Source organism: Haematobia irritans, chromosome 2 (assembly GCF_050003625.1).
Source record: "Haematobia irritans isolate KBUSLIRL chromosome 2, ASM5000362v1, whole genome shotgun sequence".
In the NCBI taxonomy this organism is placed as follows: domain Eukaryota; kingdom Metazoa; phylum Arthropoda; class Insecta; order Diptera; family Muscidae; genus Haematobia; species Haematobia irritans.
Genome location: NC_134398.1, coordinates 89,849,442 through 89,861,906, shown reverse-complemented (window position 1 = coordinate 89,861,906; position 12,465 = coordinate 89,849,442). Strand labels below are relative to the sequence as shown.

The 12,465-nt window shown below is 35.8% G+C and overlaps 2 protein-coding genes across 3 annotated transcripts in view; one reads left to right on the top strand and one right to left on the bottom strand.

The window, feature by feature from the left end:
* Positions 1-3,398: 3,398 nt before the first annotated feature.
* Positions 3,399-3,869, top strand: LOC142224749 (uncharacterized). Its single transcript, XM_075294536.1, has one exon. The coding sequence runs from the start codon at positions 3,399-3,401 to the stop codon at positions 3,867-3,869; it is 471 nt and encodes a 156-aa protein (XP_075150651.1).
* Positions 3,870-5,278: 1,409 nt separating this feature from the next.
* Positions 5,279-12,465, bottom strand: part of Haspin (haspin) — a 50,464-nt gene continuing 43,277 nt past the window's right edge. Inside the window, exons 3-7 of one of the 2 annotated variants that reach the window (XM_075295558.1) lie at positions 6,469-6,926; positions 6,208-6,411; positions 5,857-6,152; positions 5,589-5,795; positions 5,279-5,532 (exon numbers count right to left, since the gene is read on the bottom strand). In XM_075295558.1, coding sequence (XP_075151673.1) covers positions 5,466-5,532; positions 5,589-5,795; positions 5,857-6,152; positions 6,208-6,411; positions 6,469-6,926 — 1,232 coding nt within the window. In that variant the 3' untranslated portion in view covers positions 5,279-5,465. The remainder of the gene's footprint in view (positions 5,533-5,588; positions 5,796-5,856; positions 6,153-6,207; positions 6,412-6,468; positions 6,927-12,465) is intronic. The other variant, XM_075295559.1, reaches the window with a different exon arrangement.

Here is a 12,465-nt window from a genome sequence, read left to right as displayed (position 1 = left end):
CGTGGCTTAAGCCTGAAGTTTCCACTAAGGCTCTGAATATTAAAGGATTTAAATTTTATAGAAATGATCGACGCGGATCCAGGGGTGGTGGTGTAGGCATTTATATTTCGACTATGATAAAGCATAAAGTGGTCTTTAGAACTTCTGTGTTGGGCAAATGTGAGTCGCTGTTCTTGGAACTTTATTCAGGTAGTTCTAAGATATTGTTAGGAGTTGTTTACTTGCCACCAGTGGGGGCAAGTGTCATTTGAGGAACTTCATTGTAATTTTCTTCTTAATTACTCAAATGTAATCATATCTGGTGATTTTAATTGTAATATGTTTAACTTTTCAAGAGCTCATCAGATGCATACTATTTGTTCTAGAATGGATTTGTCTGTGTTGCACAACTCTAGACACTTTGATATTCCTAATCTCTCTCTCTTTAATAGATTTTTTCTTGGTAAGTGATGGTCTCATTGTCCGCAGGTCTAGTCAAGTTCAACTACCTGGTGTATCTCATCATGCTTTAATTTTTGCTTGTTTCGATATTCTTGTTACTTCTACTGTTGAGGTTATTGAATTCTATGACTACAATAATGTGCAATGGGATGGTCTTTTGATGTGTTTGTCACAGTTTGATTATACATCTTTCTATTCGACTTCTGATATTAATCTTATGTGCTGTCTTGTTTCTCAGCTTTTCCAAAATCTTTTTACTTTTGTGCCTGTTGTGCGTCGAAATTTTCGGCCTGATGACGACAGTTGAATGGGAGCAAGAGAAATAAGATTGGCCCAATTTCTGAGAGACTTGTCTTTCAAGGCATTTCAGCTGAACGGAACTCGAGAGAATTGGGAGATATACAAGAAGTATCGGAATAAGGCTAAGTCGGCTTTTCGTAAATGTAGACGCAGACATTTTCTTAATACTTTTAGATCTTTGGATACAAAATCGTTTTGGCGCTTGCTTCGCAATTCCGGATGCATGGGTGGATATGAAGTTGATTATAGTGCTAACGTTGATGAGATTAATAACTTTTTTACGTCTAGTTTTTCTGACAATGGACCTGGGAATGTTGATTTTGATTCGTTTCATGACTTGCCTTTTGGTTATTCATTTGATTATGTTAGTGAAGATGATATTATTATTGCTTTGAGTAAAATCAAATCTAAATCTGTTGGTGTGGACAACATTTCTATCAAATTTTTAAAACTCATATATCCTTATGTGGCTGATTTGATTCTTAATATATTCAATGCAATAATTATGACATCTGTATTTCCTGATGTATGGAAAACTGCTCGGGTCGTGCCTATTCCTAAATGTTCTGTTATTAGTGGTCCTGAGGATTTTCGCCCGATTTCCATTCTTCCGGTTCTTTCGAAGGTTTTTGAACACATTTTGAAAGATCAGATTCTGGATTATACTAGGGGTAAACTCTTTGAATCACAGTATGCTTTTCGTTGTGGTCATAGTACCACATCTCTGTTGCTGCACATTACTGAGACTGTGAGGAAAGACCTTAATGATAATAGGATAGGTGCTTTGGTTTCCCTTGATTTGTCTAAAGCATTTGATTCGATATGTCATGCTACCATGGTTTGTAAGCTAAGGAGTGAGTATGGTTTTTCTAAGTCTGCCTGTAGGCTTTTGATGTCTTACACGCAGAATAGATTTCAATTTGTAGAGCTCAATGGTGCCTCATCATCTATACGTTCATTGAAAATGGGAGTTCCACAGGGCTCTGTCCTTGGGCCTCTCCTTTTTATTCTGTATATAAATGATATTTTTCGATATCTTGATCCCAATCTGTGTACAGTGTTTCTGTATGCAGATGATATATTCCTCTATTTTAGTGGCTCCCGTGAATTTATTCCACGTCTGGAACATAATATGAATTTATGCTTGAACCAAACCCTAAATTGGTCATCTCGAAATAATCTTATGATAAATCCGTCTAAGACGAAGGCTATTTTATTCGGTTCTAGCTCTCATGAGTTAAATGTTTTCCTTGGGGTTTCTAATGTTGAATTTATGGACCGATATAAGTGCTTAGGTGTGATTTTGGATAGGAACTTGAATTTTAATGAGCATATTGATATGGTTTACTCTCGAGTTTATAGAATCTTGCGTAGGTTGTATTCGCTTTCCATTTATTTACCCGAATGGGTTGAACGTAGACTAGCTCATTCTTTGTTGTTACCACAGTTGCTTTATGGGTTAGAAATAGTATCCGGGACATTGGACTGCAACATTAATAGATTGAAGCGTTTACTTAACTCCGTTGTTCGATTTGTCTATAACCTTCGCTTGAGGGAACATATATCGGAGTTTACAAAAGACTTCTTAGGAGTTAGTTTTGAGCAATTTCTTGATTGGAGGCGAATTTTTCTTTTCTACAAGATTGTTAAAGGGGGTGTACCTGTCCCCCTTTACAATTGGTTTAGCTTTTCACGTTCCAGTAGGAATACACAGATTATTATACCACTTATTCACAAATCCGTCTTTGAAAGGTCATTTTTTGTTCGTGTGGCCAGATGTTGGAATGCCTTACCTGCTGAACTGCGCATTTTCTCACACTCGAACAATGTGTTCCGTATCAAAGTGTTTAGACATTTTTCTGATTTGTAGTGTTGTTGGTACATGATTGCTAATGGGATTTATTTTTAGTATATTTTTCTTTTCTTTACATATGGCTGGGTAGCCAATCATGATTAAATCATTAGTTTATACTTTTAGTTTATTTTATATAATTTCTAGTTGTATATAAATTTATTACATTCACTTCTATTCAGATTATAAAAACTTTGTAATACAAATGTATTTGGCCATGAAGGCTTAGTATTACTGAATAAAACTGATAAATAAATTAATAAATAAATAAATCCATAATTCGGCAGGTTTCGAGTTTCGTAATTTTACATCAAATTCTCCAGAGGTGATCGTGGCCCTAGAAGGAAGCTTGGAGAAGAATGTAAGTTTTTCTAATGATTCAAACGATATGAAATTCTCAACATAAAAAATATTGGCATGTATTGGCATCCTGGTGATGATGTTTTTAAATTTGAGTTGAAATTTCATCGTGTGAAAACTGGAATTATTGATGGCGTCCTGTATCCCACAAAGAGAGAATTGTTGAGCGTTAGGTTAGGTTAGGTTAAAGTGGCAGCCCGATTAAATTTCAGGCTCACTTAGACTATTCAGTCCATTGTGATACCACATTTAACTAAAAGTACCTATTACATATGGGCACTTATAGTCTTAACCACTGCTCCAAAAACATTAACAAACTGCTTAAGTTAACGTTTTCCAGGTCCGCCAGTAATCTAAAGCTATATGCTCCTAAAAATCGCTTACGCCTTACACAAAAAGCAGGACACTCACACAGGAGGTGTTTAATTGATTGCTGAGCGTTGTAATGTCCGTATTTAATCCGCTTGGTTTTTTAAATCATTATATGATTTCGGCCAAATTATTAATGCGTGAAATTTGGCGACATGAAGTTCGATGGGATGAAACGTTGCCCTATGGTTTACAAGACATGTGGGACAATTGGCGCCAAGATCTTAAAAATGTCGCCCAGGTTAGTGTACCACGTCATTACTTTCAATGTGTTTTGCCCTATACGTTGGAAGTACACACTTTCGTCGATGCAAGTGAAGACGCATTTCGTGCCGTGTCATATTGGAGATGGATTGGATTTGATGGTGAAATTGGAGTTTCCTTTATTCCTGCAAAAACAAAGTGTGCTCCAATGAAAACCATGACAATCCCCAGACTTGAACTTCAAGCAGCAGTATTAGGAACTCGACTGTTGTGTACTATATTGGAGGAACACTCTATCAAAGTATCCCGCCATATTTTTGGAGTGATTCGACAACAGTCATAAGTTGGATAAATTGTGAAAGAAAAAGATATAAGCCATTCGTTGCTCATAGTCGCAGAAATTTTGGATTCAACTCGACCAGCTGATTGGAGGTGGCTACCCACAGAACTAAATGTAGCAGATGAAGCTACACGAATGAAGTCCAAGGTTGATTTTACGTTCGCGACAAGGTGGTTTCAAGGTCCAGATTTTCTGCTCAATCATGAAGAGGATTGGCCCGAAAAAAATCACGCCCAAGGATATGAACATATTGAAGAAGAACTTCGTCCAAAGTTCATGTTACTGGTTTGTAAAAACATCATAATTGATTTTAATCGTTTTTCTTCATTTCTCAGGATCAAACGTACTATGGCATGGGTTCTGAGATTTATAAATCGTTGTCGGAAGAGAAACATTTACCGCGGGGAAACTTGTCTGATAGTTTGAGAATTCAAGGAGGCCGAGGCTATACTTTTTCGCCTGCCACAAGAAGAAAGTTTCACTTTAGAATTGAAGATCATAAAGTCCGGCCCAAGTCAAAAAGGTATTGCGTGTCACATTGAAAGAAGTAGCCCCAAGAGAGTACACGTTCCAAAGTCTACTGATTGAAGCCGAAAATATCATCAACTCTCGTCCTCTGACACATCTACCCGTGAGCCCAACTGACGAAGAGCCATTGACGCCTAACCACTTTCTGCTTGGGTCACCAAATACACCAGATACCCCGGCAGGTACGGTAATTGATAAACTGTATTGAAAAAGCAATGGCGAATTTCCCGACAGCTTCGTGACCACTTTTGGAAAAGGTGGATTATTGAATATTTGCCTACGCTCACTAGAAGATCCAAATGGTGTGAGTATGCGAAACCTGTGGCCTGGTGATTTAGTCCTCATTTGTGCCGTGGTTAGACGAGAATGAACAAGGGGCCGCGTCGAAGAAGTTTTCAAAGGCAGAGATGGGGTGTTTCATCAAACCAACGTCGCTACCAGTACTGGAGTTTTAAAGCGCCCTGTATCTAAATTTGCCGTCCTAGATTTGAGTTGTGAATCGGGTTGATTTACGGGGGCGGGGATGTCGCTGAAGTTTATATTTGTTTGTTTTATTGTTTACATTATACTTTATATGCACATACAGACAAACATAAAATAATTTTGACTTGTTTTTCTGTTATTTGTGTGTATGTATGTATGTATGTATGTATGTATGTATGTGCAAAGTTGTTGGTTTAATTTGAATGTCAGTGATCTATTTATTTTGTTTTCCCTTTTGTTATTATCACTGGAGTCATTTATCCCTTCATTCTACTGCAGTATTTTCGTTAAGGAACAGGTTTTTTTATTGGAATTAAACCGTTAGTTTATTTGAAGTTTCTTTAAATGCTGTGGCTCTATGATGAAGATTTTAGTTCGTGAGGGATAAAGACTGCGGTGAGTTCGGTGTTAGATTTTTTCTTTTGTGGTTTTTGTTAATTAATATTTTTTTTAGAAATAAACATCAAATTGCATTATTGTACAATTATAAAGTACATGCCTGTGTTATTATTTCGGGTACAGTTGTGGAAGTTAAATTCGCTTTCCTCACAGGAGAAACTCGCGTTGCAGCCAGCGACAAGGGGTAATTCATGTTGTCAGACAAATAAAAAACAGATATAGTGAATAAAGAAAGCTGTAAAAATATATATAGTTCCTACAATCGAATCAACGTCTTCAATACATAGATCATATAAAAAATATATAGTTTACTTTTTTTGCCTTGATGATAGATCTATTGCGCAATCAAAACAACTCGCATATTTTAGTATATTCGTGTTAAGGGAGATGAGTTTTTCCATATATTCCGAATGTAGCTTCGATTGCGTACTTTTATATGTTACACCCTCCAACATTTTTGAAATAATGTATGATATCCAAAAGACGTTGGTTTTCGGATTATAAATTTCCCACTTGTCACTAAAAGAATTAAAAGTTAAAATTTTACATTCATTTTTTTTTCTCATATAGGGAAACATACTTTAACACGTCGCGCATCATACGATATATATCAAATTGATAATCACCAGTGGCAGAAAAAAGTTCTGGATCGTTAGACAGATCGTTGTAGTAGCAGCAATCGTTATAAGTAATGCGCGACAATGTATAGTCAATAATAGTTATTCTAACACCTTTTGTGGGTAATTTGATAACATTGCCCTTTAACCTATAAGTGGCGAATTTTTCATTGGTTTTCAATATTAAAATATTGCCCCAATGCAAATCTCGATGTTCAAATTGATACATATCCTCCCCAACAGCAAGTGTGTATATAATCTAAAAAATATATTTTTATGGCACATATGCACTTTTAGGTGAGAATATGCAATACCTGTTGTAAGGCGTAAAACGATTGCTCTGCGTTTCGAAATATAAACTTTTCCATGTCTTCACCACCATAAGCCATTTCTAAAATAAGAAACTGTTGAGAGGAGTTAAAACACTCTGGATGGTCATTTTCAGATTCCCTCTTGGCATCGTATTCTTCCCAAAGATTTTGAAGATATTTGGGATATTGTCCTTTAACACATCGAACCTTGGAGAGATAAAATTTTTGTAATATTAGAGTATCTTACTAAATGAATGTCCTTACCTTGTTCACGTTAACGAAGCCAGCAGCGGAGTTAGAATTACCATTCGAATTTTTCAGTGAGCATAATTCCAAAGATATTACAACTTCTTGATAAATTTCTTCATATGACTTTTGTACTTCCCCATTAATTAATTCTTTTCCTTCAATTGGTATAATTTTAAGAATAGTTTTTTCGATATCTTTTCCCCTTGGCTTCGAATATAGAAACACTTCCCCGAAAGCGCCTTCCCCTATTTTACGACAATTATAAAGGTATTCCTCATTATATACTGCATCAAATGGAATTATACGATTTTCTTGGCAACGGAGTAATAATTGATGTTTAAAATTTTCTTTTTTAAAGTTCGAGAATTTTCGATTTAAAGTAGATTTCCGTTGTCCACCAGTAGTTTTCGGCAATGACACCTTCTGCGGTAGTATTTTATCGGAAACTCCGGAATAAGTGCCTTTAGGATTGTCTGCAAGATTAATTTTGATTACATAAACATATTATAACATTTATTTTATGACCAATATATTCAATTATCTGTAATATTTTAGTAATTAAAAAGAAAACAATTCATTTTATTTACAATGATGATATTGTGCATATTAACGAAAATGTATCTTTAAATAACATTAAACATTCTGCTATTTTGGAAATGCAGACATACTGCTAAAAAAGTCAGTAGTTTATTTAAAGAAAAATTATTTTTTTTTTAGATAAATGATCAGATGTTTGTTTCATAATAAAGCAGAAAGTATGCAATTAATAATGTAAACCAAATCTATTTCATGTAATTTTGCATAACCAAATCGTGGTCAGCACCTTCGTCCTCGATAGTCCCACGAATACCATCGTACTGATTCGACGCTGAGTTGATGGGGTTCTTTCACATGACATGGAAGAAGAAAGGTTTCTTTCTCTTTTTCTTTTCATATGTTATTTAATCCCGAATGTAAATGGTGGGTGGTACCATAATAATAAACAAATTGACTCTACATTATAAAAGTACTTTCAATTCGATACAATGTTCAACAAAAAGTCTGCGAATTTCGAAGTATTTTAGTTTGATAACATTTGTACTTAGTATTATTGTAAATACCATGTTATTTTTGTTGGTCCAGTTGGTCTTTAATCTGAACGACCTATCAGCTTAACAACAAAACACCAGCGCTATTGTATCAAATGTCAACGCTGTCGGTAGCATCGCATTTAACACAAACAAGCCGTGAAAATTAAGCAATTCGATATTATTTTGTGTTGTTTTGGTAAAGTGTGTATATTTTCCAAATTTTCCCATATTGCGGAGGTTATTTATGGGAAATAAATAGTATTTTTCATTAAAGAAATTCAATCCCGGTTTCGAAGAAACTCCAAACAGTCCTGTAAGTAATGCTGGGATATTTCTGAGTGTTTGAAAGATTACACAAGGGAACAATGGTTCTGTTGATTGAGAACTGAATGTCATTTTTAAGGTTATTTGGGACGCTGTTTCTGGACAAAAACTGTGATTTTTGTCCCATTTTTTTAGGTATTTTTAGAGAACTTTTTTTTTTTTTTTTTTTTTATAAAAATTTTAATTTTTTGTTCAAAACTTGAACGATATCTCCAAAACTACTTGGAAATTGAAAAACAATGTAAGAGAATATTGTTTGGGATTCGATTTTTTTTAATTTAATATGGTGAATCGTTTTCCAGGATTTCCACCACATAACTTGCAACTCAAAGTTGGTATGGCTATTATGATATTGCATAATTTTAATCCACCGTGACTTTGCAACGGAACTCGACTTTCGGTAAAAAGACTTATGCCGAATTTGATTGAGGCAACCATTATTAACGGAAAGTACGCAGGTGAAAATGTATGTATTCCTCGAATACCAATGATTCCGACTGATCTTCCGTTTGACTTCAAAAGATTGTAATTCCAGTTCGCCTTGCGGTCGCAATGACCATTAACAAATCGCAAGGCCAATCGCTTAGTGTTTGCGGGATAAATTTAGAAAATCATTGTTTTTCACATGGTCAGTTATACATTGCGTGTTCACGAGTTGGGAAACCATCCGCTTTGTTTGTATTAACGTTAAACCAAACACAAAAATGTGGTTTACCAAAGAGCACTTCAATGAAACGAATAATTTTCGGACACGTATAACGCTTCGATTCAGTAATTACTTTGGATACACTTTCATTTAGACAAGTTCAACTAACATAAATAACACTTTATTTTTGTAATCGAAATAAATTCATTACTGCTGTGAAATGAAATAAATTTTTCTTTATTCGTTTTGTTTGTTATTGTTGGCTTCTCTTCAATCGTTATTGTTGTTTTTTTGTTTTTTGATCTCAGCTTAAAGCCATGCATTGGCTAAACTACAAGTGTAGCTTAACCAACAGAGGAAAAGTATGCTTGTCAAATTTATTTGGGCAAAGCCCTATAGACTGCAAGATGGTTGGATGTACAGCTGTTTCGGAATTACCACATTCCTCATCAACATCCTCTACTTGCAGCAAAACTATCAACCAATTATCAGAATAAATTCGGGTAATTCACTCAACCCAACGTGAACTACACTTGAACCTCCCGAAAAAGGGTTTGATAGTCGGCTACTGCCTAAACAAATTTGCCAGCATATCTCTTTTCCTTTGCCAAACTCAAATCATCGATTTGTAGGTATTTGGCTGGGTTTGTTTTTGAACGTGCTTCCTCTATCTTCATTCGTTTTGTTTGTTATTGTTGGCTTCTCTTCAATCGTTATTGTTGTTTTTTTGTTTTTTGATCTCAGCTTAAAGCCATGCATTGACTAAACTACAAGTGTAGCTTAACCAACAGAGGAAAAGTATGCTTGTCAAATTTATTTGGGCAAAGCCCTATAGACTGCAAGATGGTTGGATGTACAGCTGTTTCGGAATTACCACATTCCTCATCAGCATCCTCTACTTGCAGCAAAACTATCAACCAATTATCAGAATAAATTCGGGTACTTCACTCAACCCAACGTGAACTACACTTGAACCTCCCGAAAAAGGGTTTGATAGTCGGCTACTGCCTAAACAAATTTGCCAGCATATCTCTTTTCCTTTGCCAAACTCAAATCATCGATTTGTATGTATTTGGCTGGGTTTGTTTTTGAGCGTGCTTCCTCTATCTTCATTCGTTTTGTTTGTTATTGTTGGCTTCTCTTCAATCGTTATTGTTGTTTTTTTGATCTCAGCTTAAAGCCATGCATTGACTAAACTACAAGTGTAGCTTAACCAACAGAGGAAAAGTATGCTTGTCAAATTTATTTGGACAAAGACCTATAGACTGCAAGATGGTTGGATGTACAGCTGTTTCGGAATTACCACATTCCTCATCAGCATCCTCTACTTGCAGCAAAACTATCAACCAATTATCAGAATAAATTCGGGTAATTCACTCAACCCAACGTGAACTACACTTGAACCTCCCGAAAAAGGGAGGGAGGGAGCTACACTTGTAGTTTAGTCAATGCATGGCTTTAAGCTGAGATCAAAGAACAAAAAATCAACAATAAATTTTTCTTTTTCAAATATAAAACAAATTTAAAATTTTTTCTTCACCTTTTAATCACCAAACGAAATTCTACGGAAAACGAAGCTAGCAAAACGGCGAACAGAGCTCGCCGATTGAAAAACAATGCAAAGACGGCTTAAAGTGCAGGTTTGGATTCAATGACCTCAAATTACTAAAAATTTTCTATAAATTTCAAATCAACACAAAAAAAGTTCAATTTTGTTTCCCTGTCTTATCTAAGAAGTTTCATCGCAATGTGAAACGATGTATGGACTCGACTATAAAACTGAGATTCCTTAGCACTGAGCTAAACATGGAATCGGGAAGCACTCAGTGACAAGAGAGAAGTTCACCACTGTAGTTTCACCATGGATTAAATGTCTAACTGATTCTGAAAAGTTAGACATTTAGTCTATGGCCAGATATATTTTTAGCATTCCCTGGTCTTATAAATGACATTTCCTGCCAACCCGTCATTTCATTGGGATCAGACCACGTCCCCATAATTCTCACCATTAACCGGCCCTCCAGCGCCATTGTATCAAATGTAAATGCCGTCGAGAGCATCGCATTTAACACAGGAATAGCCGGGAAAATTAAGCAATTCGATATAATTATTTTGGGTCAAGGGAAATCCAGATCAAACGCACAATTTTTTTATATAATTTTATTTTTAAAAGTTATTTTTAACAAAATTGAGAATCGAAGGATTTTTAAAAAATGTAAAACAAAATCTCAGTGAAAAAATTATGGAAAAAGCATTTTTACCTTTGCCTTTTTCCATAATTTTTTAAAATTATAATTTAAAAATTCACAGATTCGTTTTTTGTATGCAGGCAGGTCAAGTTCGAAGATGGGCTATATCAGTCCAAGTTTTGATATAGTCCCCATATAAACTGACCTCCTGATTTGGGGTCTTGGGCTTACAAAAACCGTAGTTTTTATCCAATTTGCTTAAAATTGAAAATCTAGAAGTATTTTAGGACCATCAAAAGGTGTGCCGAAAATGGTGCCTATCGGTCCATGTTTTGATATGACTCCATATAGACCGATCTCCCGACTTTACTTCTTAGGCTTCTAGAAACTGTATTTACTATGCGATTTGCCTGAAAATGGAAATCTAGAGGTATTTTAAGACCATAATTGGTGTGTCGAAAATGACATGCTACCGCTGTCCCTTTTTCAGCAAACAAAAACTGATGTTTTAGCAAACATTTTTGCTATTATGAGAAACAACATTTTTGGATGTACAATTAGAAATTGGTTACTTATCAAATTAAGACATAACAGCAAACAAAATGTTTTCTGATCATATTTAGGAATAACAGGTTGGCTGATAAGTCCCTGGTCTAACAAAGAAAAACACATTTTTTGTCAAAATTCGTTTTTATTATTCAACATAGTTCCCTTCAAGAGCGATACAACGATTATAACGACCTTGCAATTGTTTGATACCATTTTGGTAGTACTCCTTCGGTTTTGCCTCAAAATAGGCCTCATTTTCGGCGATCTCCTCTTCATTGCAGCCAAACTTTTTCCCTGCGAGCATCCTTTTGAAGTCTGAGAACAAGAAAATATCGCTGGGGGCCAGATCTGGAGAATACGGTGGGTGGGGAAGCAATTCGAAGCCCAATTCATGAATTTTTGCCATCGTTCTCAATGACTTGTGGCACGGTGCGTTGTCTTGGTGGAACAACACTTTTTTCTTCTTCATATGGGGCCGTTATGCCGCGATTTCGACCTTCAAACGCTCCAATAACGCCATATAATATAAGATAATCGATAAAAATTATTCTCAAGATAATCGATAAAAATTATTCCATGCGCATCCCAACAGAGGCCATTACTTTGCCAGCGGACTTTTGAGTCGTTCCACGCTTCGGAGACGGTTCACCGGTCGCTGTCCACTCAGCCGTCTGTCGATTGGACTCAGGAGTGTAGTGATGGAGCCCTGTTATATCCAATGTCACATATCGACGGAAAAACTCGGGTGTATTACGAGTTAACAGCTGCAAACACCGCTCAGAATCATCAACACGTTTTTGGTCAAATGTGAGCTCGCGCGGCACCCATTTTGCACAGAGCTTTCGCATATCCAAATATTGATGAATGATATGACCAACACGTTCCATTGATATCTTTAAGGCCTCTGCTATCTCGATCAACTTCATTTCATTCAAAATCATTTTGTGTTTTTTTTTATGTTTTCGTCGGTAACCACCTCTTTCGGGCGTCCACTGCGTTCACCGTCCTCCGTGCTCTTCACCACGCTTAAATTTTGCATACCAATCAATTATTGTTGATTTCCCGGCAGACTCCGGAAACTCATTATCAAGCCAAGTTTTTGCTTCCACCGTATTTTTTCCCTTCAGAAAACTGTATTTTATCAAAACACGAAATTCCTTTTTTTCCATTTTTTTCACAATAACAAAAGTTGCTTCACAAAAGACGCTCTATCTCACAAACTAATTGACTTACA

Bases quoted from the DNA above. Each gene is read 5' to 3' on its own strand.
- LOC142224749 (XM_075294536.1), top strand. From the start codon at position 3,399: ATGTCCGTATTTAATCCGCTTGGTTTTTTAAATCATTATATGATTTCG.